Here is a 26,431-nt window from a genome sequence, read left to right on the forward strand (position 1 = left end):
TGGAGACATTGAAATGGTGTCGCCATGATCCCAGGTCATGAAATATCTATTTTTTTGCGCAGTCATACCCTAACCTTAAGAGACCAGTCTCATAATTCTTAACCTCGAAAACTAGCAGACGGAATTTTACTAGTCTATGACCTTGTTTTCTTTTCCTGCAATTTATAGTTTTGGTTATTAAAACGTTCTTAGTGATGCAATGAGCTAGAGATCATTAATAACTTTTAAGAAGTTTTTTTTAACTGGATTACGATCCTCCCGTCAAACACAGCACAGTGTTCTGTATGAGTTAGTTATTGTGAACACTATGGGGGTCATTACGACCCTGGCGGAACAAGTCCGCCAGGGCCGTGGGACGCGGTGGCACCGCCGACAGGCCGGCGGTGCCCCGCGGGGCATTCTGACCGCGGCGGCTCAGCCGCGGTCAGAGAAGGGAAACCGGCGGTCTCCCGCCGGTTTCCCGCTGCCCCAAAGGAATCCTCCAAGCCGGCGCAGCATGCTGCGCCGGCATGGGGATTCCGACTCCCCCTCCCGCCATCCAGTTCCTGGCGGTTCTCCCGCCGGGAACCGGATGGCGGGAGGGGGAGTCGCGGGGCCCCTGGGGGCCCCTGCCGTGCCCATGCCTATGGCATGGGCACGGCAGGGGCCCCCGTAAGAGGGCCCCTAAAAGTATTTCAGTGTCTGCAAAGCAGACACTGAAATACGCGACGGGTGCAACTGCACCCGTCGCACCTTCCCACTCCGCCGGCTCTATTACGAGCCGGCGTCATCGTGGGAAGGGAGTTTTCCCCTGGGCTGGTGGGCGGTCTTGTGAAGACCGCCCGCCAGCCCAGGGGAAAACTCGGAATACCCTCCGCGGTCTTACGACCGCGGAGCGGTATTTCGGAGGGGGGAAGCCTGGCGGGCGGCCTCCGCCGCCCGCCAGGCTCGGAATGAGGGCCTATATATGTATCATCATAAAACTTTATTTCGGCATCCAGTGCCATAAAAGTCACAGAGCGCCACAATAAATAATAAATTAAAATCATAAAATAGAAATGTGCTTAAAATAAATAAAAAAATAATGCACAAAAAGCAATACAATTAAAGAGGAATCCGGCAAAACAGAGTTCCAAGGTACAGTATTGGGCCTGGAAAGTACAAGTAAGACTGCGGGGACATAAGAGATAGGCAGTCTTGGCCAGTTTCTTTCTAATGCGCCATATTCCCCCGAGGAATTTGGCAACTGCAATAGCAATGGGCAGACTAGAGTCTGATTTTAAGATCCTCAAGGCTGCAGCGTGATCTCGGGTCTCAAGCCTTTTGCAGGTTGGCGTAAGCCATTTCCTGCGTAGGGGAGTGTAGGATGGGCATACAAAGAAGACATGGGCGGTTGACTCCTGGTACAGGTTGCAGCTGGGGCATGACTTGTTGGTAGGGGCCCTATTCTGCCATCTACTGGTAAAAGTTTTAAGAGGGAGGGAACCAAATCTGAATTACATATAGAGCTTCCTATCGGTCAGGTCTAAAATGCTGGTAGATAGGGTTCTAGGAGCCAGGTAGGCCTGAAGTCCAGAAACTCACTAGTTAGTCTCCCTATGAGAGAGAGCGCGATATAGACTGGGTTACCCACTCCGAGTAGCAAGACTTCACTCTTTCTTTGGTCGGTGGTGGCCCTGTGAGTGAAGAGTACCATGAGTCTCCCATTCCAATGGCAATCAATGATGACATGACTGAATTAAACCACCGGATCTTATTGGAAGTATCCAAAGAACAAACCTCCCTAAACGCAGTGGCATAGGGGGGAAAGTTTAAGAGTTGCCATGATTCTCCTCCAAAACAGCAACGGTCTAAGACCAACTATGGCAGCTAGTGGTTTGGGGGCCCGATCCAGGTGCAAAGGAAGAAAAGGGGTACTCGGGGGCAGGGAGGTGAGTTTTCTCATGAACATGTTCTCTGTTTGGGTAAGCTCCTTTACATCCTCAAAGCCCCAGAGTTCAGTCCCGTGAAGTGCTGCGCTGACGGACTTCATGTTATAGATCTGGAGAGCAGCAGCTATTGGTTGTGTAGTTGATGCGTAGTGCTCCCTTAGAAGGACGCCCACCAGCTGGTTACATTTTAGTAATGTAGAAATATTGTGGGTTTTCCAGGACATTGTGTCTGATAGTTTGATCCCCAGGTATTCAAAGGTATTAACCCGTTCTAATTTAGACCCACCTAGGAAAAGATTACCCCTATACAGCCTGTGTGGGTTGATAACCATGAATAATTCTTAACCTCGAAAACTAGCAGATGATATTTTACTAGTTTATGATCTTGTTTTCTTTTCCTGCAATTTATACTTTTGGTTATTAAAACGTTCTTAGGGATGCAATGAACTAGAGATCATTAACAACTTTTAAAGAGTTTTTTTTTTCTGGATTACGATCCCTGTGTTTGGTATGAGTTAGTTATTGTGAACACTATTTATGTATTGTGTGTGACATAAACGCCTTTGGATGCAACTGCAATTCATTTGGGTTTTTCCGTTGCCTTTTTTGATTCACATGTTTTACATTGGTCAGTTACTGTTTATATTTTTTGATAAATAATAACTCTTGGCTGGATAGTTAATCTTCATTAAAACCTTGATAACTGTGCTACACTGTATGTATATGTGACCGTCAAACCATTGCATTTGAGCCAGGCCCTGTCTAACCGACAAAGCCACTATGCATAGCCTAGGAAGCTTGGTAGCACATCATTCCTTTAGACAGAGAACCCTATTGGTGTGCAAAGTGATAGGAAAAAAAATTGTGTAAAATTCTCTGAAAATTATGCAAAATTACAAGAAATACACCTCTGGCGTTTAGAGCTATATTTAAGCTTGAAATGCGTTATTGTTTCTATTTATGAACAGAGGAATCGTTTTGTGCTAAAAAAAAAAAAAAACAAAGTAGCACCGAAAACACAAATGTTGTGAACAAGAGCTGCTCGTTTCCTGGTCGCTGGTGCTGTTACCTGTGCTAGAATTCTGGCACACACAGAGTAATTAGGTGTAATTTCGGAAATTTTGCATAACAATCATAATGCAAAATTATGGGGACTTAATGGGCGTTTTTCCTGTGCGGTACCCATTGTCCAGGATAGAGGGTAACGCCTGCAATCTCATTCCACGATGTTGCTAGTTTGTCCAAGCAGCTACACACATTGTAAGTGTTTCTGGGCTTGGGCCTTTGCTTAAAACAAGTTGTTGTTGCAATTTAAGCCTTGTAAAGCTGATGCCTTTATTCCAAATCTTGTTTCCAAAAAGTATATTTAGGTCTGTGCCCTTGCATTAACGCCCCCCGAAAAAGAGTGGGGAGCACTGTAGATCTCCCTCAGGAGCTAGCGTCCCTCCATGATTAGTAATTTGTCCAATTGAAGCTAAATTTAGAACATCAAAGGATCCTAATGAAGAGCAGTACACTTAGCAACTTACTGAAATCTCAGAATGAGCTGTGAAAGGAGTGGTGGAGAAAAGGCCTGCAGAAAAAAAGTGTGCGTCTTGGGCTTGTAAAACGTTTTAATTAACTAGCTGCAAATTTGTGTTTTTGTGGAATAGAAAAGCCTTTCACTGTGCAGTCTCTGCACACTCAGCAACCTTTCGGGTTTAACCCATGGAGAGCACAGGTTTTGTTGCATTAGCGGCAAAGTAATGTCAAATCCTTTGATTTCTGCACAAAAAGATCAAACGCTGCTTTATCAATGTCCTTCTTTGAGAGTTTATATTCTCTAGCACTATGTTTTATTACTTCAGAAAACGTGTGTTCACTATTTAAAAGAAATTAAAATATTTCAAGATATTTTTGGGGGTGATGAGCCAACCAATCCGTCTCCTGTGGTGTGAGGCGTTTTGAATAAAGCAATGTCAAGACTTACGATTTCTGTACACCGGAATCAAAATGTTCATTTGAAAAAAATATAAACACACATTCATAAAGGTTTCTGTGACGTAATGCAGGTCAACCTTAAGCAAAAGCTTTAATGTACGCATGATATGCACAGTTCACAAAAGGACATTGATGGCTGCAAGTATAGAAGTGTAGGCAGCAAATCGCCAGGTTGTAAACAACCTACAAAGATTTATATGGGTGTTCTGTGCCTGTAGATAAAGAGGAAGAGACTTCTAAATCCAAGTAGCTTGGACTACAAATGTGCAAGATTCACGTCTGCAAGGCCTCGTTAAGTGTTTGACAGGACGTGTGAATCCACCAGCTTGTGGTGGAAACTCTAAACTTGGAGTAGAATCCGCCAGATGAATTTCCTCTAGAGTGCGAACCCTGTGGTGGTGGAGGTTAGTCAACTGTTGGACTATAGTTCATCTATAGAGTTTTCTCCAGAAATTAGAGGATGTTCACTTCCTTCTAAACTTTAAATGAGGATTTCTGTAGAAACAGTCGCAAACAGTCTTGAGGCAAACAGTCGCTTGTTGAACAGAGGTGCGGAATGGTGGCATACGGTTGAAATATATTTGTTAGATGGCCAAGGCCTATCTCACCATAAATGTACTCCACTCATGCACTGGTAGTTATTGGTGCAAGACAAGGACAGGATGGATATGTTCTTGATGACAATAGTTGTCCGACAATCTTGAACTAGCATTCTTTCATTCTTTATCATCTGTAAGTGGTTCACCACAACCTTGGGAATTCCACAGTGGACCCCGTTTCACTGATCCAGCTTGGGCAGGATATTTGTTCCAACAAGTAAGCAATGTTTGGCTTTTCTCAATACGGCCATTAGCCTTTGGCTACTGGCCTGAGTCATCATAACTGTGGACTAAACATTTGTTATATGATCTGTGTATGAATACATTAAGCACTTAATTTCTAGTTGTGTGTGTAAAAATATGAGTCCAAGGATATGCAATGTTCTTTGGGTAGACTAAAGTTGCACTTTAGTTTTTTGGGTATCCACATAGCGTTGCATTTTCACTTCTAGCCCTTAGCTCCCAACCCGACTTAGAAATGAATGACGTAAGGTAAGCTGTGCAGAAAGTGGAGAAAATGCTCTAACCCACAGCGTTTGTAAGACGCATGTAGGACGAGGTTTCGATGTTAGAGGAAATTAATAATAGATTAGTTCATTTTCTTAACTCCACTAATGGACATTATTTACATTTCAGACGTGTAGGAGTAAGTACGTGAACAAATACTGCACACTTTTGTAAGGGGTGCACTCTATGCCTTCATTTTCTATCAGTCCAATTTATATGTGCGTAAACCAATACGAAACATAATCACATACATAGATGGTGGTAACTTACTCTTAGATTAAATTGTGAAGTTTTCAGCTCTCTTTGTGGATAGGTCCTAAAACGTCCTGTAAAACAGGGTGTGTTTTATTTTTGTAATTTGTTATTTGCCGGATCACACTGTAGAATTGCAGTTTGGAGAGGCCTTCTTTAAAATTCTGTACACATCATGATGTTTCTTTTTCAGTCAAAGTCACTTACAATCATGCCATTTTTCTGTTTCAGCCTCTTTTCCCCAAGAAGCATTATGAATGCCTAACTAGCTGCGAGTTCCTGAAGTCCATCCTGTCAGTGAAACAAGGAGACTGCCCGGCCCCAGAGAAGGCCAGCGGGTTCGCCGCCGCCTGTGTGGAAAGCTGTGAGGCAGATAATGAATGCTCAGGGGTGAAGAAGTGCTGTTCCAATGGATGCGGCCACACGTGCCAAGTGCCCAAAAACATGTACAAAGGTAGGGAGTGTTCAGCGTTTGAATAAAAAATGTATGCATCAGATGTGTTCAGTTCTTAGAAAAAATAATTTGTACCCATTTATGGTCTAAGATGGTTGCTTCAAGGTAGATTTTCTGGGTGATAAATGAATATGCAACTAACGCCATTCAAATTAATTGTATGTAAATGTATGTCTTGATTTTTCTTTGAGAAATTCCGAATAATCATGAGTGAATTATGACCTCACCGGAGCGTTAACAAGCCCCCATGCTTTAGGGAACAAGAGAGTAGAGCGCTAGTTAAACTGGTTTAAGAATCACACAGACAAGAGGAAAGATTTTGAAGTTCTACAGAAAATGACGGTTCTTGAGGATGATCTGAGGGGATTATTTGAGTACGTGGTTCCTTTGCAGATGAAGCATGTGAGTGGAAGTGCTCTTAACGAGTCGTCTTGAAAAATCCTATGTAGAAGTATTATAAGTATGTATTGAAAATGTGGTAGTCAAAATAGCATTATCAACACATTTCCAACAGAGCTAAATTGTTTACAGTCTTAACAACCTTAAATCTCTATCCACATACATAATGATTCTGGTAATGTGATATAAAGACAAACGATACAATGTTTTGCAGATTCAACATATGAACTTATTAATCAATTAATCAGGATTTATAAAGTGGGGCTAATCACCTGATACAGTATGTAGGTGCTTGCAGGTCCCGGAGGCTTATTCAAACAGTAAGGTCTTGAAGGCCATTCAGAATTCCCGAAGTGAGGTGATGGTCCGGAGGTGAGTAGAGAGGCTGCTCCAGGTTTTTGCTGCGGTAGATGCAGGGAGTATGGGCAAGTGAAAGGGAGGCAGAGTGTAGTCTTCTGGCAGGTTAGTGAAGTTAAGGCTGGGCTTATTGTACGAAAGACCTTGGTTATGCAGAGCTTTGTGTGTGTGGGCCAGCAGCTAAAATTGGCATCTGTTCTGTATGGGGAGCCAGTGGAGTTGCCTGGGAAGGGGTGTGATGTGGGTTTGTTGGGAAAGGGCGAGGATGAGGCTGACTACGGCTTTCTGTATGGGCTGAAGTCTCTGTATGGAAGTGTGCAGCGATTCCTAGGTAGACAGTGTTTTCCTTAGTCCGGTCTGCTGGTGACGAGGGCCTGTGTGATGGTGTGTTTTGTGTGTAGGGGTAGCCATTTGAAGATCTCCCGTAGCATGCGCAAAGCAAGGGTGCAGGTGAAGGACACGGCATTGATCTGTGATTTCATGGTGAGCTTGTTGTCAATGATGATTCTGAGGTTTCTAGCATGGTTGGGGGGTGTGTGTGCGGGCCCTAGGTCTGATGGCCACCAGGAGTGGTTCCATGTGTTGCTGCTGTTGCCAAAGATCATAACTTCCGTCTTGTCTGTGTTCCGCTGCAGGCAGTTGTTTTTCACTCAGTCAGTGATGGTTGTCATGTATCTGTGGAAGTTGGTTCTGGTGGTAGAGGGGTTGTCGGCGCGTGGGAGGATGAGTTTGGTATTGTTTGTGTAGTAAATTATTTTGAGACCATGGGATCTGATGATGCTAGCCAGCGGGTAAAATTATGCATTTAAGAGTGTGGGGCTGGGGGATGAGCTCTTGAGGGACACCGCAGGTGATCCCCCTGGGTTTGGAAGTGAAAGGTGAGAGGTGGATCTTCTGGGTTATTCCAGTGGGGAAGCAGGGTATCCATTTGAGCGCGTCCCCTTGGTTGCTGATGTGGCAGATTCTTTCAATCAACATGTGGTGGAATACAGTGTAGAAGACTACAGAGATATCGAGGAGGATCATAGCTCCTGTTTCTTTTCAGTCAAGAAGGGTTCAAAAGTTGTCGGTGGCTTCGATCAGGGGAGTTTCAGTGCTGTGATTGCTGTGGAAGCCATATTTGGAGGCGATGAGTTTCTGCTCCAGATATGGCATGAGTTGCTTGTTGATGATCTTTTCCAGTACTGTCACAAGGAGTGGGAGCAGGGAGATTGGCCAGTAGGTTTTAGGTTTGCTGTGGTCGGACAGAGGGTTTTTTGAGTAGTGGTCTGACTTCGACGTGTTTCCAGGCGTCAGAAATATTGCGGTGGTGATAGAGGTGTTGAGCAGGGTGATGAGATCCGGGCCAATCCTTTGGTTTCCAAGGTTGAAAATGTGTTGCGGGCATGGGTCTGTGGGAGCTGCTGAGTGCATGGATTTATGATGGAGGTGATGTCCTGGGTGGAGAGGATGTTCCAGGTGCTCAGTGTGTGGTTTGTGTCAGTTATGGTGGTGGCATATCTGTCGAGGAAGTCCGTAGGTATGGGTTGGGGTTTGAAGATTCTGTATATGGTTGCAGTCTTGTTGTGGATGAAGTGGGTGAGGTTGTCACACAGCTACTGTGAGGGTGTCATGTTGTTTCGCTGGCAGCTGGGTTGGAGAATTCCTTAACGATGTTGAAAAGTTCCTTGTGTTGTTGGTGCTGGTTTCAATGCGTGTGGCAAGGGCTGTCTTCTTTGTTGCCCTCGGCAGGTGGTGGTAGAGGTTGAGATAGGTCTTGAAGACTGCTCTGTCGGATGTGTCCTTGCTGGCGCGCCATCTCCTCTCCAGCGGTTTGCTGTCTCGTTTCACTGTTTTGAGTTCTTGGGTGTATGAACTGGCCTATTTGGATGATTTTTTCTGGATGTAGCACTTGAAGGGGATGATGCTGTTGGTGCAGTTGTTGATCCAGGCGTTGCAGTTTTAAACTCCCTGTTAGAGGTTGGTGATGTATTGGGGATGAAGGTGTTGAGGGCATCCACCCAGCTGGTCTCTGAAATTGTATTCCACCTCCATTGGGGGGGGCTGGTCATCCCGGAGGTAGAGGTGTGGGGGCTGGAGATGCTGAAGTGGACTATGTAGTGATGGGTCCATGGGCGTTCTGTGACATGGCTGTATTTGACCCGGTTGCTGGAGGTGAAAATGGGGTCCAGCATGTGTCCTGCAGTGTGTGTAGGGTCATGGATGATTTGGGTCAATGCGAGGCTGGACATGTTTTAGTTGGTGTCGACGATGTGGAAATTTTGGTCGCTGAGGAAGATGTAATCCTTGGTGTCTAAGGCTTGGGCCACAATTAAGTCTTCAATGGTGTTGCGGAAGCTGGAGTGCAGGCCTCGGGAATGGTATGAGAGGGTGCCTCTTATGGTTGTTTTGTCCTCTGTGTGGAGCTTGAAGTTGGGATGTTCCAGAGAGTGGTGTTGTTTTCGGTGGTGGTGGTGCACTATACTGGCTCTTTGTGGATGATGACTGTTCCTCCTCCCGGCTTGTTGGTGCAGTTCTGGTGAGCGATTTTAAATTCGCCGGGGATCGCTGGGGCGGATGTGGGGTAGAGACAGGTCTCGGTGAGGAAGACAATGTCGGGTGCGAGGTTGACGATGAGGTCCCATAATTCAGTGGAATGCTTGCATACTGAGCGTGTGTTAAGAAGGGCGCATGCAAGTTGGTGTGTTTGTTCTGGTGGTGTCTGTGGTGTGTTCGGGGTGAGGATGGACAGTGTGTGTGCTGTAGCAGGGGAAGTTGGCAGTGGGCACAGGTGAAAGGTCATAATATGGAGCATGGGTCAGCATAGTGGCAGTGTTTGCTGCAGCGTCTGGGGTGGATGGTGTTGGACTTGCAGATGGTGTGCCTTTGGGGGCAGGGAGGGCCAGTGCATGGTCTAGGAACAGACAGGTAACTAGATCTTGGAGAGAGTGGGGCTTCTGCTGGCAGGAACAATGTTGAGTGGGAAATCCAGGTTGGGAAAACCCCGACAGGAAAACCCAGGCAGCTGCCGTGTCACTGGTTCAGTCTGGTACAAGCAGAAACTGGAAGCCACAAGCAAGTGACAGGTTAGGTGTCCAGGTGCCTACTCCTTATAGTCCATAAGTCAAGTCAAAATATTCTTTATTCGGCCAAATATTACAACCATAATAGCACACAAAAACAACATAAATGAAAACTCCATCAGGACAAATAAAATTTCCAAGGTAAAAACAGCCAAAATGTCAGTTTTATAAGCCTTAAGTGCATCAAATTTTCTTAATTTGATGGCAACAATAATAAAATTAAGGACAGCAGTGCACGTTTCAATATTAGGGAGAGACGGTATTGTAATTTGAAAGAAGGATTGAATGCAAAAACCACAATGGCAAGGATTCATATAAAGTGCAGAATAATATAAAGTACAAAGTGGATAGAGAAAAAGTTTGACTACAGGGACAACTAAGAAAATAAGCATTCTGTTAAAAATGGGGTCTATAGTTGGCAGTCCGTTTGCACTCTGTCCAAGTAGGGAACCGCACTCTAGTCCGGATAAGGGAGATACCCAGCTCACCTAACCCCTGCTCACCCCCTTGGTAGTTTGGCACAAGAGGTCAGGCCTATCTCAGAAGCAATGTGTAAGGCATTTGCACATAAACCACAGTGATGCAGTAAAAAAAAACACTACAAAAGGACACCATACCAGTTTTAGAAAAATAGCCAATGTTTATCTGTGCTAAACCAGACCAAAACGATAAAAATCCAACATACAATAATAAAGATATGATTTTTGCAAGAATTAACTTAAAAATACAGTTATTTGAAGTCGGTAGCTCCACTGGGGGCTATCATGGTGTTGTGATCAACAAAACCAACAGTCAGGTCGTCCACAGCATGGCGGGCCAGCTACAGTGTCTGGAAGACCCGCAAACAGTACCTTGGAAATGCAGCGCGTCGTGATCCTTGCGATGAGATCTGGGAAGCGGCATCGTGGTGTTGGTTCTGGAATCGGTGTGGGGGTTGTCGGGCCCTTGAAGTCACACTTGTTGCAGATCGAGCTCCGGGCTCAGTCACAAGAGTTGGTATGGATGACATTGGGGCTGCAATGCGAAGTGGGACGATGTGACTTGCGGTGCCCACAGGTCACGGTGCAGGCACTGGGTCGTTGACGCCATCCAGCGGCGTCGGTGAGACCAGGGCTGCATTATGAAGTGGGGCGGTGCGACGTGCGGTGTCTAAAGGTCACGGTGCAGGCAGCGGCATCGTCATCGCTGAAGCGCTGTCTTCGGTAGGCCAAAGTCGGCAGTGCGGCACGGGGCGAGTGCTGTGCGGCATCCACGGGTCGTGGTGCAGACAGGGATGTCTGTTAATGACACTGGAGTCGATGGTTGGCGTCGATGGGCGGGGGCTGTGGTGCGGGATGGGACGGTGCTTCCTGTACCTCATGAGCGGTGTCCACAGCCCATGGTTCAGGCAGCGGTGCCGGTGTCAGCAGGAGTAGCGGCATCAGGGATGCCCATGCTGCTGTGTGAGCAAAGCAATGCCAGAGTGCGGGCCCCACAGGTCATGGTGCAAGCAGCGGTTCAGTGGCTGAGTCAGATAGCGGCATCAGTGAGACCAGTGTTGTGGTGCGAAGGGGGGCAGTGTAATTCCGTGCAGCGTCGGCAGGGTATGGTGCAGGCCAGAGGTGTTGCGGTGGTTTTTCTTCTTGAACAGCACAGAACATTTAGTTCGCAGTGCTGTAGGCAGATGAAACTAAAGTCTTTGGTGTCCCTGAGACTTCCAACAGGAAGCATGCTCTACTCCAAGCCCTTGGAGAACTCTCTCAAGCAGGATACACAGCAAAGTTCACCCTTTGCTCTCTTTTAAGGCAGAAGCCGCAACTGCAGGCCAACCCAGCAAAGCACACACAGCAAAGGGGCAGTACTCCTCCTCCAGCTCTTCAGCTCTTTTCCTTGGCAGAGGTTCCTCTTGATCTAGAAAGATTCTAAAAGTCTGGGGTTTTGGGTCCATTACTTATACCCCTTTCTGCCTTTGAAGTAGGCAAACCTCAAAGGGAAGTCTCTGTTGTTGACAAGATCCTGTCTGACCTTGGACACACACCAGGGGGTCGGAGACTGCATTGTGCGAGGGCAGGCAGAGCCCTTTCATGTGTAAGTGACCACTCCTCCCTCCACTCTAGCCCAGATGGCTCATCAAGAAATGAATGCTACAACACAGCTTTCTTTGTGTCACTGTGTAGAGGGAATTCACAACAGCCCAACTGTCAGTCTGACCCAGACGTGGAGCACACAAGCAGGCAGAGGCACAGAATGGTTTAAGAAAGAAAATGCCCACTTTCTAAAATTGGCATTTTAAAAATAACAATCTAAAAACCAACTTCACAAAAAAAATATTTTTAAATTGTGAGTTCAGAGACCCCAAACTCCTCATTTCTATCTGCTCTCAAAGGGAAACTGAACTTTAAAGATATTAAAGGCAGCCCCCATGTTAACCTATGAGAAAGATAGGCCTTGCAACAGTGAAAAACACATTTTGGAGTATTTCACTGTTAGGACAGGTAAAACACATCAGTACATGTCCCAACTTTAACATACACTGCACCCTGCCCATGGGGCTGCCTACGGCCTACCTTAGGGGTGACTTACATGTAGTAAAAGGGAAGGTTTGGGGCCTGGCAAGTGGGAACACTTGCCTGGTCAAAATGTCAGTAACTGCAGTGGCAGGTCTGAGACATGTTCACAGGGCTACTCATGTGGGTGGCACAATCAGTGCTGCAGGCCCACTAGTAGCATTTGGTTTACAGGCCCTGTGGTCTAGTGCACTTTACTAGGGACTTACCAGTAAATCATATATGCCAATCATGGATAAACCAATCAACAGTACAATTTATATAGGGAGCACTTGCACTTTAGCACTGATTAGCAGTGGTAAAGTGCGCAGAGACAATAAGCCAGCAAAAACAGATCTGAAAAATAGGAGAAATAACGCAAAAGGTTTGTCGATAACCCTGCAAAAAGGGCCATTTCCAACACATTCCAAGAGTCTGAGGTGGGAAAAGCCACTAAAAATGTACAGTGTTAAGCTGAAATCATGTAAGATAAAATCTATGTTGTGGATTTGTTACCCAAGTTAAATATGATTCCAGGCCTATTGTTGGAGAGATTTCAAAATATGAAATGATTGAGGGCATATCCAAAACACCTAAAAGTCTTTTCTCCTTTTATAAGACATAAAAGCTGCCTTCTTTTTGCCAATAGTTTTGTGGATGACAAAAAAAGTTCACACCTTAAACTTGAGAAGGAGTTTTTAATATACAACAACCATGGAATAGCAGACATACTTTCTAAATTGACACAGTCAGCTAACACCTGCCTGGAAAAATTAGCATTTGGGGTATTCCATTTTTAAACCACAAAGAAAGAGAGGCAAAGTTAATTTGATCTTCTATATATCCCAGGCCTACTTCCATATGTGTGATGAAGCTTGCCATGATTCTCGGGAGGATCAGGTGTTTGCATAGACAACCATTCGCAGCTGCCTGAGTTTCCCAGCTGCTGCATAGTCACAGACTCCTGCTCCATACGTTCTCATCGCAAGACATTTAGGGGCAGATTTATGGAAAGTGGCGGTGCACCAAGTGCAGCGACACTTCCCCTGCGCCCCTTAGCACCCCCTACCGCCACCATGTGTGCACCATATTTAAAATACAGCGCACCATGGTGCAGGTTAGGGGACAATAGTGTCATCTTTCATGCCGCTATGGATGTACTCTGAAGGAGTAGCGCCAAAATATTTGCGCTAATCCTGCAGAGTACATAGGGCTCCATTCTAAAGAACGGAAGGCCCCTTTTAAAGCCTGCTCCTAATGCCTTCTCTGGAGCAGGCGTTAAAAGTGCAGTAAAAAATGGCATAAGGAAATCTCATAGATTTCCTTGTGCCATTTTTCCGGCTCCCCTAACGGGGAACACTCCCTTTGCATACATTATGCCTGGCGCAGGCATAATGTAGCGCAAAGGGTTACAGGGTGGCGCAATGCATGCATTGCGCCACCCTGTAAATACGGCACAGGGATTTTGGCCACGTTGGGCCACATCAACGTCAGAATAAATGACATTAATGTGGCGCAAGTTGGTGCTAGGGGCTTAAAAATATGCCCATTTCTTTTGTATAGATGGAGCAAATCCCTAACTGGTTTTTGCCCCAGCCTTTTAGCAAATCTAAAGATGGCATTGACAACAATTTCCATTTTCTGAGTCCTGTTATCCACAGAGCAGTCCCAATGCCCTCTAGCATCTAATAAATGCTTAAATAATTAAAAATATTAGCTTTTGCAATGGGATTCCCGTAAAAAAAAGCTTTACATTTAATATTTCCAGGCCCACAAGGATCGTTGTTGATTGAGAATAAAACCTGAAATAAAAGCACAAAAAACAAATTACCAATTTTTTCAACCCATTTCCCGTGCATGCTAAAAAAAACGCATCATCGGTGTATATCACCACTGGAACTGCTCAGGTACCAATCCTAGGAACATCTTCACTGCATGTCTGTGTGAAGGGAATTAATATAAACAAGGAAAAGAAAGGGGGCTAATATAGACCCTTACCTACACCCCTTGTTACCCTTATAGGTCCAGTGCAGTCACCAGATTGAGAAAAGCAAACCCTTGTTGAGGAGTCCCGGTGTAAGTTTCTAATTAAACTTACTAAAGGAGGGCTCAATACCAGCCTAATTCATCAAATCACACAGCCTCTCCCTTTCCACTAAATCGAAGGCAAAAGAGAGATCCATAAAGACCAGGCACAAAATCTCTCTCTTAGCAGAAACATATTTATCTTTTATAAGTATTAAATGTAATGCCTGTTCCATAGTGCTTAAACCAGGGTGAAAACCATATTGTATAGGAGTTAAAAAGGAATTTGCTTCTGCCTAGGATTATACTCTCCCTAGAATGACACGGCCAAGAATCTTTATTGTAGAATCCAGCAGAGAAATCGGGTGATAACACTTAAGGGATTCTGATCACACTTTTTAAAAATGGGAATAATTACGGATTCCCTCCAAGAAGCTATCAAGTCGCTCCTCACAGCTACCCTAAGGGCATTAGTAACTAGAGGGGCCCAAAAGGCTACGTTTGATTTAAACAGATAATTCAGAACCCCATCAGGGCCCAGGGCCTTTACCTTTTTAGGGTCGAGCCTGCGTAGCATGTGCTTGTGCATGCATTTCGCTTGCGAGACGCTGTAGTAGTTAGAAAAGGGCTCGTAGCCCCGTCCATGTCACGTCAGTGTCTTTCATGGGTTCGTGGGCTTGCCTTTTAAAATCTGCTTGCTTTCATTAGTGGAAGGCATGCATACGTCATGCCTTTTCCGTGGTTAGCCTTCCTCGAGCTCAGCGACCAAGTACTGAAAACATATGAGGCTTGCTGTTTTCCGTCCGGTTTGTGGACTACTTTTTCTCTTTTTTCGCAGCGCAATCTCGCTTGTTTAGCACTGCGATCGCGCATGTGGTTTTTTCCCATTTAATGAGGCAAGAAAAGTCCGGTTGGGAATTTACAACTGTTAATAGCTCTAACTAGGAGAAATGCGAGATCCGTTGCATTGCAAATGTTTGTTTTGTGTTGATAATTGCTTCCATTACTGAGGGTAGATTTATAAGACCCTGTATTCAGGCATCCTCCACGAGGAGTGATTCAGGCCTCATTCCTATGACATCCCTTGCTACCAACATGTTCGAAGTAAAAAAACAAATTAAATACGTTGTCCATTTGTGCACCAGGATGTGACATACCACCTCTGATAGTCCGTTTTCAGAACAAAAAGGCTGGTTAACTACGTCCCAAAATAGACTAGCATCTTTTAACTCCACTGATCTAATGGTCACCCCATGCTCTTCTCTTTATGTCTTCCTTCTTTTGTTGAACGGCACTTTTATAACCTAACCTGGAAATTTTGACTTCGCTAATTATTAGCGTGGTGAATTTTTTTGCTGCTTTTAAGAGTTTTAAGACTGATGTGCACTCATGATTAAAGCATGAGTCCCACGACCTTTCCTTGTAAGGTTTACCTAATGTAAGCTGGCTAAATATAGCATCTGTGATTATCCCAGTATTTTCCAAGATTTTAATAGGATCATCTACACAAGAAAGGCAACTCTGCAGTTCTTTATAATGAACATTTACCAGGTCAGTTAAAAACGTATTTGGGTCAATTGGACCCCGCTTTGAACGGACCCCTTTGTTTACAGTAAAACTATTTTCGGAAGGAAACTTGATAGCTGGTGTATCAAACCACAATTTTTAGAATTTCAAACATAATGAGTTATGATCACCAAAGAGGAGTGAAAAAACCTCATAGGTTTATAAAAGCTTACCCAAATTACAAGATACCAAAACAAAATCGATCATACTGCCTCTGCCTTTACCAGTAAAAGTGGGTGGGTTTTCCTTTACATGCCTCTGAGCATCAGAAGAAAAGATTAAACTAAACAGTAAGATCAATTTGTTAAGAACGTTGCCATATTGAGAATGGATGAAGTGGTCCAAATTTGCATTTTCAAAATCCATAAAAGCACAAACCCGATCACCTTCAAAAGGTCATTTGAAAACATAAAAATTGTCTGCCCACATAATTGATGTAACTGCATTAATCCTTTCAAGACATTCTTGAGAGTTCTCTTCCCGGCTCCTCAATAAACCATATATATATTTTAAAAAATGAATCTCAACATTATTAGGAACATTGACAACCAATATCTGGCAACATTGTCTGGAAACAGCAAATTGGACTTCAAGACCTTGAATTGCAGATGTCACAAAAGTTGCCAACTCCTCCTTTCCTTTGCCAGCATTTGATGAGACGACATTTGTACAGTAAGATATAAAGCTGTTTATAGCAATATCCTCAAAGGCCCAGGTTTCCATACAACAAACAATATCAAAGTTCTCAATCATAGATAACCCATACTGATTTTGTAGTTTATGTCGTACTCCTGCAATATTCAAGGAAAGAAAGGGGAAAACATATTTTGCTCCACCAGTACTCGAGCAGCTTGAATTACAGCTTAACCCTTGTGTATTATCCGAGGATATATTCCCCTGGGTAGAGGAAATTGGGGGGCCAGCTTTCATTACTTGATCAAAGTCAGTGATTTCCGTCCATCCCTGATAGAACTGTATATATGTTCTGTAAGGGCAGGGGACAGCCTAATTGGTGACTATTACTATTGTGGATTCCTTGGTTTGCCAGTGGCACCCTCTGACTCAGATGTCTGTAAAACTAGCCAAGAGGGAGGATCGTTACAGTACTCAAAAAGCTTATACCAGAATTGGCTTTTTTCAGCTGTTTTGGGTCTTTGACCATTTACTATAACCGTTTCTCCCAAATAACCCCTTGGTAATGCCACAATACCTGCCTAACAATAAGTATCTCTCTGCTCAAATCCCAGCCGCAGTGCACCACATTCTTCAGCCAGTGCAAAACCTTATTTCTTAAAGACCAAGTTATTTCAAGAGAACCAGTGGCCAATTTGCGGACATTTCCCAAAATAATTATATATGGGCATGAGGCTGGCAGGAGGTCAGTAACAGGTAAGTCAGTTAAATTTGCATCACTGCCCTCTCTACCTACCCCTAGAGTGGATACAATTAGAGGCATGGAACCTGATGGTATACGCTCTTGTGTTGGGGTTTGCTCTGGCCTCCGTTGACCAATGGAGCAGGTAAATTGTGGTTGCCCCGTTTTTATGCATGACTACAGATATGTTATTCACAGGAGCCCTCCTCAGTAGTGTAATTAATTTAGACGCTATAGCCTGAGGGAGGACTGGGACTTTATCCACAGTTAAACTAGTCTCGCCTCGCTGTTGGAACTCCCTTTGGCTTTAGAGATGTTATTTAAGGCGGATTCTATAGCAGCCAAACGATCATAGATCATACTTAATTTAGTATCTAGTAACTCACTTATTAAGGGCTTATCAGTGGCCCCAAAATCCAAAGGAGGAAGAGAGATTGATGTTGTGTTATATCGACCAAGAGGGTTCGCCTTACAGACTTTAGATATCACAGCTTTTTTCCTACATTTTGGCAGGGGGTCTACCATAAGGGAGCTTTGTATACATGTGTAAGGCTGGGACCCTTTCCAAATCAGTTTGCTCAGAAAGATTCAATATGGGCGAAATTATTCCAATTGTAGGGGATTCTACCATATCACTCACAAGGTTAGTAGTGTGAATCTGAGCTTCTACAACCACATTTCTCTCTGTTGAGTTTGAAGCCCAAGCAGGAAGATCTGTTTGGGGATCGGTCGACAGGGAAAGGCGGCGCTTAGCTAACTATATTTAATTTGTCACCAAATCTACTGCCCTTACCAAAACATTATCTATAGTAGAACGAGGGTGTTTTGATGAGGTTCAGTGTTCGCTACTGAGTTTACCTTTCTTTTCCCCATAGCTGCAGGATAAAATGACTAGGGTAATGGATTAATACAAAAAACACTCCCACTAAATATTGCCTACCAGTTGAACTTAAACAAAGTGTACCATTATGAATCACAGCGAATTCAGAGACACATTGAAAAATTCAAAATCCAAGAGAGGGGCCTGGCCCAGCCTCATTCAGGCTATGATGGGCTAAGACTGGCGCGTCTTGGCACAGCTCGGGCCAGCTCGCATGCATCCTGCGCTGTGGAAGAGCCATCTTGTTCTTGATACATGTCAGGGGCCCGCCCAAAAGCAAATGTTTGACTGGGGGATGAAGTTCCACCCCAGCCTGAGGGCAAATTCTCCACAACATGGATCGCACTGATCCCCAAAAACCAGCGCCGATTGTTCAGATGTTCTGCGCTGTGGGAGAGTGCTCTCACTCTTGATGCGCATCAGGGGCCCACCCACAAGCAAATGATTGTCTGGGGGACAAAGTCTCACCTCAGCCTGAAGTCAAAGTCTCCACAACACAGGGCTACTGATCCCCAATACCAGTGCTGGTGGTTGTTCAAATGTCCCACGCTGCGGGAGAGCGCTCTCCCTCTTGATGCGCATCATGTACCCACCCACAAGTAGATGATTGGCTGGGGGATAAAGTCCCACCCCAGCCTAAGGGCTAAGTCTTCACAACACGGGGTGTGCCGATCCACAGATACCAGTTCCGGTTGTTCAAATGTCCAGCACTGCAGGAGAGTGCTCTTAAGCGTCAGGGGCCCTCCCACAAGCATTAGATTGTCTGGGGGTCGAAGTACCACCCCAGCCTGAGGGTAAAGTCTCCTCAGCACGAGACATGCTGATCCCCAAATATGAATGGCGGTTGTTCAGACATCCCGGGCCGCAGGAGAGCTCTTTCGCTTTTGATGCGCATCAGAGGCCTACCAACAAGCAGATGACTGGCTTGGGACGAAGTCTCACCCGAGCCTGAGTGCCAAGTCTCCACAACATGGGTGTGCTGTTCCCCAAATACTAGTGCCAGTTGTTCAAATGTCCTATGCTGTGGGAGAACGCTGTCACTCTTGAAGCGCTTCAGGGACCTTCCCACTAAGGGCAAGGTCTCTACAACACTGGGCACACTGATCCCCAAATCTCAGTGCTAGTTAATCCATGTTGCGTGCTTCGGAAGAGCGGTGTCGCTCTTGATGCACACCAGGGACCTGCCCACAAGCAGATGATTAGATGTGGGACAAAGTCCCACCCCAGCCTGAGGGCAAAGTCTCCACAACATGGGCTCACTGATCCCCAACTACCAGTGCCGGTTGTTAAAATGTCTCAGTTGTTTAAATGTCCATAAGTCATATTACTAATACTTGGTGAGGAGTCAGAGTCCATGGGTCAATTTAAGAAAAACTAGTGAGAAACCATTCCGTTTTTCCAGTGTAGTACTTGGAAAGTGGTGCATGTTGGCCAAGTTGTTTGAACTGAATGAAAGTGAATCCTTGGGCTGACCAGGAAAAGGAAACACAATGAAACAGAAGACACATGTTTAGTTACCTGAGAAGCTTTCTCAAGGCTTAATATTTCTTGGGCAAAAGAATATGTGAAGGCTCAATAGTTCCCTGAACGGGAGATATTGAAGGAAAATAAATATCTAATATGATTGATTCTTCCCAAATATATCCGTTAGTGACTAGTGGATTGCAAGTTCAGAAAATACATTTAAAAAAAGCCTCTAGTGGTTAATTGGCAGTATTCTTTCCACACCACACACGAACCTTCTGCTCTTCAATCGATTAGGTACTTCTAAATGTAAACGGACGGAGTAGAAACTGGGATTCCTGGTATAATTCAGTACAGGCAGAGGCCCTCATGAGTTGCTCATGGCACATACACACTTACCACACTTCTACACAGAACATATGCATCTTCACTTACCCATCCTGACAAGTATTTGCGGTACTACTTCGAGTCGGGATTATCAGCAGGAGTCACCTGCAAGTCTGCCAAATGACACCAAATGTGAATATGCTATTATCCATAAATTCTGTAACATATTTCTGCACTGTTTCTCAGCTGACATTCCGAACTCTTGAGCTAGGCGCACCCCCCCCCCCCCCCCCCCCCTATCTGGGATCGAGGCTGGCTGCTGAACCCTAGCAAAATACATCTTAGTTATAGCAACTAATCTCAAGGTTTAGGTCATTGAAGCAACTGCCACCTTGAAACGAAATTCATGTTTACTATACAACATGCTGACGTATTTTCCCTTATTTACAAAATATTATTTGATGAATAATAACACTGGAGTATTTATGGTTACCATTATAATGTGATTGGTAGTGGTGATTTATCTAGTTATCTTGGAGAAGCTGAAAGATTTAGCCATGTTAGTAGTATATAAATTATTATAAGCAAAACAACAACTAAAATATTATACTATATCTCCCTCTTTCCACTGGCTCGCTCTTTCCCTCTCTCGCTGTTTCTGTCATGATCCTCTGTCTCTCATTCTCTATTTCTTCTATCTCTTTTTTACTCTAACATAATAAAACCACTGCTGAATATTCTTGAAAGATGTCAAAATGTCAGAATATTCACAATTCTCCATATCATGAGCACTTGAAAGTCTGCACAAATGCATTATTCTGTTTTGATGTGAGCTTTTACCCAGGCACGAATATAAAGTTGAAGCAGGCAGTCATCGGGGTAATCACATTTATACATAATTCAACGATTCCTATTCCTGAAAGACTTGCATGCTAAATGAATAGGGAATATTTGAAGCCCACATTCTTTAAATTTAATAAATCACTGTTATGGTTCGAAGACAGATGACAGGGTGTTTTAGTAACAAGGTTCACGATTGGTCGGACTTTGGCGCTTTTTGTGAGAATTACCTCAAGACAAGACCGCACCTGACAATTAATATTCATGGATGTGTGCCCACTAGCATGGCCATCTGGAGACCAACGAATGTTTACCTTCAGCCAGCGGGTAGAGTTGCTCTTTCCTTGATCTGAATAAAAATGTTCTCAGTACATTTTCTTAAAGATACAAGGTGGCAATATACAAAGGGACACAGACTAACCTTTTTCACAAAAGAAACAAAATGTAATCTAGAATCCCTATCTCTTTTTCTGATATTCTTAAATACAGGTGGTGAATGTCCTCTGTGGACCTGAATTATTTTGATTTCTGTGTATGGGGTACACCTCTTGTGATGCCAAATCACTATTTGGAGCCACACTTTAGCAGTTCTACTCTTGTCCTACTCCAGTGGAATTACCCAAGGTAAAGATAGGTGTCCCTTGATCAAAGCTGGAAGCAAGTGCTGCTATATCAAAAAGTATAGTAGGGAACAATGTTGGAGCTGGGTTGGGGCCCCCAAAATAAAGTTACAATTATCAGGGAAAGGCACTTAAGAGACACGCCAGAGAGGACAACTTTTCTTGTGGTTTAAAAGTAATACATCTATGAGACTTTATTTGGAGGGTGTTAAAAAATTATAAAATATCCTGGTACAAGGGTTAGATGTAAACAACTATATAGCTGCAACTACATATAAATAGAATTAGGTCAATTCAGAGGAAATAACCCAAACTAAGGAAGATCTCATACACTTCCCTGAGTAAAGTAGCTAGCAGTTGAAAAGTAGGCCCTATAGCAGTGTGTTCCATCTGATAATTTTTGGGGCCCCTTCAAATGTTCAGTTATGTGATTTAAAAAAAGCTAGTACATGTGCAAATGTATTTGTGATGAGTTGCAGCTGGGATCAACACTGCAAGAGAGTAGGATAGACGTTAAAGAAGCATGTACCATTCGGTAAATAATTCAGACTCCATTATTGTTTTGTTTGAAGTAAGGAACGACTGGAAGGCCAGAAAATAGTGAGAGTAAGTTATTGGCTACAACATGACGGATGAACGTATCGGTAGCCGGCACAGGGATCAGTAGATTTATGTTGGAGGTGGGGGGTTCTGAAGTAAAGGCGCATGGTGGCTTGACTCTACAATCCTAGAAAACATGGTTCTGTTTTAGAAAGTAAGTAGAACCTAATATTTATCTGTCAAATAGACCTTAATATTAATAAAATAAATCATGTTGTTTTTTCATCCATAAAGGGATTCAAGGAGCTCTACAATGAGTTACATGATATCACTTACTCAGTAGATTTGCGACGCATTCTATTTTTTTTGGAAAGATTAAAGGATAATTTTACTTTACCAATGGAAGAAAGCTCAGCAGTGGTGGCAGCTTCAAATGTTAAAGGGGGATTGGGAGAACAGGGGAAAGAAGCAAAAAAAAAAAAACACTTACCGTTCTCGCTGCCGCCTCGCTCCATTTCTGGTGTCCCAGCCTTCACTGAGACACCAGCATAGGCTCCCCAGCAATCCTGGTGCTGCTGTCATGCTAAACCAAGTGTGAGAGCAACGTCAGGATTGGCCTGAGTGGCTTGGAATGCCGCTCAGACACTGCCTTGGGGTTCAATTGCCTGTGCAATTTCTCAAGCCCGGCTGTTCAACACAGCCGGGTTGGAGAAACCTAAGTGCGCATTTGTGTTTGGCCGGCCTGAGACGGCCGGCCAAACACACATGCACACTTAGGTGCACTCTCTCCTCCTTCCCCTGTGCCTCCTCCCGTGGCCCAGCCCCGCCACTCCCTGCACTGCTGGCTGAGCCAGCTGATCAAAAATAAAATTATAGTAAGGTATTGTTTTATTTTTCATCTGCTGGCTCTTAGCCAGGGGGGCAGTACTCCTCTGGCATTGCGGAGGAGCCGCCCCCCCAGTTCGGTAGGCTACACCTGCTTAAAAGTGCAATTTTGCAATTTATCTTACAAGATAATACTTGCTCATCTGTGTGAGAAAACGCTTCTGTGTTCGCCTCAACGCAGCCTGTTAACCTTAGTTTAGGATAAAATTTAATATTGACACAAAAAGCACCAAGATGTTATATATATATATATATATATCTACCAGGAAAGTATTGAGGTGGTCCGGCAAGCAGCGGCCGAGGGAAAAAGGGGAGGTCCCAAAACTCATAAACTGAACATGGATACCGCGCAAACGACTGAACTGAAGCATTCCAAATATTATAGAAAGCTATATTTGGGCCAGAAACTGTGCATTTTGTGATCTGGTATAAATCTGTTCAGTAATTTTTGAGAAATTAAGATTCATAATATTGGTTTATTTCATACCATGGAGGAGCTGCAGATCTGACAGACCTAGATATACGATCTTATTTTAGGACTCGGGCACTCAGTCCTCTGTCCTGACAAAAAGTTTTAAAAAAAAAACAAAAAAAACCATATACGTGAGCTGGAAAGGGATACCCTGACCCCCTAGGCCAAGTCGTTGGTTCCCAGAGGGAAACAGGAAAGCAGATCCATGGTCCCGTTTGAAAAAAAAAAAACAACCTCCCAAAATTAAGCCCCTGGGGTGGGCCAGGGTCCTGGGGCTCAGAGCAATTTATTATAATGGTGCCCCCATCTCTGAGCCTCTCATAGGCCTGTGGACCCATGCCCCGATCAGATTAATGTTTTTATGGGTTGGGGTGTATGGCCCCACTTCCTCAAGCATTTTAGAGGCCTGAGGTCTCCATCCTCGAGGGGAAGATTCAGGTTTTTAGGATGGGGGGCATGCGTTCCCCCTACCCTAGCCTCTTAAAGGGTCTGTAGACCCTATCCTCTGGGGCTAAATTCAGAATTTTGGGGAGAGGGCGTTAGGTCCCCCTCTTGAAACTGTTCACCGGCCCCAGGGACCCCATCCACTGGGGCCCAATGAGAGGTGCAGTGTCCTGAGGAACCCTCCACTGGGACACTGTTGTGTTCCCCGCCCAGAATAGTACAGCCAAGGAAGACAATGATAAATCCCTGCCCGCACTCTTCCGAGCAGGGAACACAGATTTGCTCCAGCCTGGGCGGGAGCAAAAAACAGCCCGCTCCTGCCTGCACCCACTATTGGTGCTGGCTGGGAAGCTGCCTGGGGATGCAGGGAATTGGGTCTCTCCAGATAGTCCCCAATGATTTGGCCTGCCGTGAGTGCCCTGGGTGAGTACTGGGGCACCCACTTAAAAAAATAATTGCCAGCTTCAGCCGGCACCTAGTATTGGTGCTGGCTGGGGAGCTGGCCTTGGTCACTGAGTCCTTGGGGCTTCTTCCGTCACCCCTAACATTTTAACATGGACTGGTGCCTGGGCTTTTCGTGTTTGGGAGATATTTTCTGTGGGATGCTTCGCCTCAGTAACCCAGGCCGCCCTGCAGGGTCTGTGGCCCCTTACGGAGCAGGAGGTGACAATGATAGTTTTATGGAAGGGGCCCGACCCGCTCACCTTCATGCAAACAAGGCATTTATCCGAGAAATACATTGCGATGGAGGTGAGCAAGGGATAGGAGGGAGACAGTGTGCCTCTCCACTTACTTTTCATGTATTCCTTGTATAGCTGTTATCATGCTGGGCAGCAACTGTAAAAGTAAGTGGACTATCAAGTAATGGATACCTAATGCACGTGAGAACATTTGTATGGTGAACTGCAGTGCCTGTGACGCTATTGCAGCTATATGAAAATTAAGCGCTCCAGTTCAGGAAGTTATTTTATGGAACTGTGCATTATGGGAGTTGGAGTTTGGTTATTGAAGTCACATGACTGTGTATTTAAAAAGCACTGGCTCACTCACACCTGCTCTTACTTAAATGTTGAACAAGGCATGCTGTTGCCGAAACGCGTCAGGATTTTTGTCTTGCTGCTCAGAATTGCTATTAAATGCTTGGATTTTAACATGGACTGGTGCCTGGGCTTTTCGTGTTTGGGAGATATTTTCTGTGGGATGCTTCACCCCAGTAACCCAGGCCGCACTGCAGGGTCTGTGGCCCCTTACGGAGCAGAAGGTGACAATGATAGTTTTATGGAAGGGGCCCGACCCGCTCACCTTCATGCAAACAAGGCATTTATCCGAGAAATACATTGCGATGGAGGTGAGCAAGGGATAGGAGGGAGACAGTGTGCCTCTCCTCTTACTTTTCATGTATTCCTTGTATAGCTGTTATCATGCTGGGCAGCAACTGTAAAAGCAAGTGGACTATCAAGTAATGGATACCTAATGCACATAAGAACATTTGTATGGTGAACTGAAGTGCCTGTGACGCTATTGCAGATATATGAAAATTAAGCGCTCCAGTTCAGGAAGTTATTTTATGGAACTGTGCATTATGGGAGTTGGAGTTTGGTTATTGAAGTCACATGACAGTGTATTTAAAAAGCAATGGCTCACTCACACCTGCTCTTACTTACCTGTGAACAAGGCATGCTGTTGCCGAAAAGCGTCAGGATTTTTGTCTTGCTGCTCAGAATTGCTATTAAATGCTTGGATTTTAACATGGACTGGTGCCTGGGCTTTTCGTGTTTGGGAGATATTTTCTGTGGGATGCTTCGCCCCAGTAACCCAGGCCGCCCTGCAGGGTCTGTGGCCCCTTACGGAGCAGGAGGTGACAATGATAGTTTTATGGAAGGGGCCCGGCCCGCTCACCTTCATGCAAACAAGGCATTTATCCGAGAAATACATTGCGATGGAGGTGAGCAAGGGATAGGAGGGAGACAGTGTGCCTCTCCTCTTACTTTTCATGTATTCCTTGTATAGCTGTTATCATGCTGGGCAGCAACTGTAAAAGCAAGTGGACTATCAAGTAATGGATACCTAATGCACATAAGAACATTTGTATGGTGAACTGAAGTGCCTGTGACGCTATTGCAGCTATATGAAAATTAAGCGCTCCAGTTCAGGAAGTTATTTTATGGAACTGTGCATTATGGGAGTTGGAGTTTGGTTATTGAAGTCACATGACTGTGTATTTAAAAAGCACTGGCTCACTGCCACCTGCTCTTACTTACCTGTGAACAAGGCATGCTGTTGCCGAAACGCGTCAGGATTTTTGTCTTGCTGCTCCGAATTGCTATTAAATGCTTGGATTTTAACATGGACTGTTGCCTGGGCTTTTTGTGTTTGGGAGATATTTTCTGTGGGATGCTTCGTCCCAGTAACCCAGGCCGCCCTGCAGGGCCGGTGGCCCCTTACGGAGCAGGAGGTGACAATGATATATATATATATATATATATATATATATATATATATATATATATATATATATATATACTGTATATATATATATATATACCAGGAAAGTTTTGAGGTGGTCCGGCAAGCAGCGGCCGAGGGAAAAAGGGGAGGTCCCAAAACTCATAAACTGAACATGGATACCGCACAAACGACTGAACTGAAGCATTCCAAATATTATAGAAAGCTATATCTTGGGCCAGAAAGTGTGCATTTTGTGATCTGGTATAAATCTGTTCAGTAATTTTTGAGAAATTAAGATTCAAAATATTGGTTTATTTCATACCATGGAGGAGCTGCAGATCTGACAGACCTAGATATACGATCTTATTTTAGGACTCGGGCACTCAGTCCTCTGTCCTGACATAAAGTTAAAAAAACAAAAAAAAAACATATAGGTGAGCTGGAAAGGGATACCCTGACCCCCTAGGCCAAGTCGTTGGTTCCCAGAGGGAAACAGGAAA

At 44.5% G+C, this 26,431-nt stretch overlaps 1 protein-coding gene across 1 annotated transcript in view; it reads left to right on the forward strand.

Annotated features, from left to right (window-relative positions):
• The window catches only part of ANOS1 (anosmin 1), a 425,810-nt gene that overhangs the window by 236,469 nt on the left and 162,910 nt on the right, over positions 1–26,431 (forward strand). Inside the window, exon 4 of the mRNA XM_069205001.1 lies at positions 5,480–5,702. Within this exon, the coding sequence (XP_069061102.1) occupies positions 5,480–5,702 (223 nt within the window). The remainder of the gene's footprint in view (positions 1–5,479; positions 5,703–26,431) is intronic.

This window comes from Pleurodeles waltl, chromosome 8 (assembly GCF_031143425.1).
Source record: "Pleurodeles waltl isolate 20211129_DDA chromosome 8, aPleWal1.hap1.20221129, whole genome shotgun sequence".
Lineage (NCBI taxonomy): Eukaryota > Metazoa > Chordata > Amphibia > Caudata > Salamandridae > Pleurodeles > Pleurodeles waltl.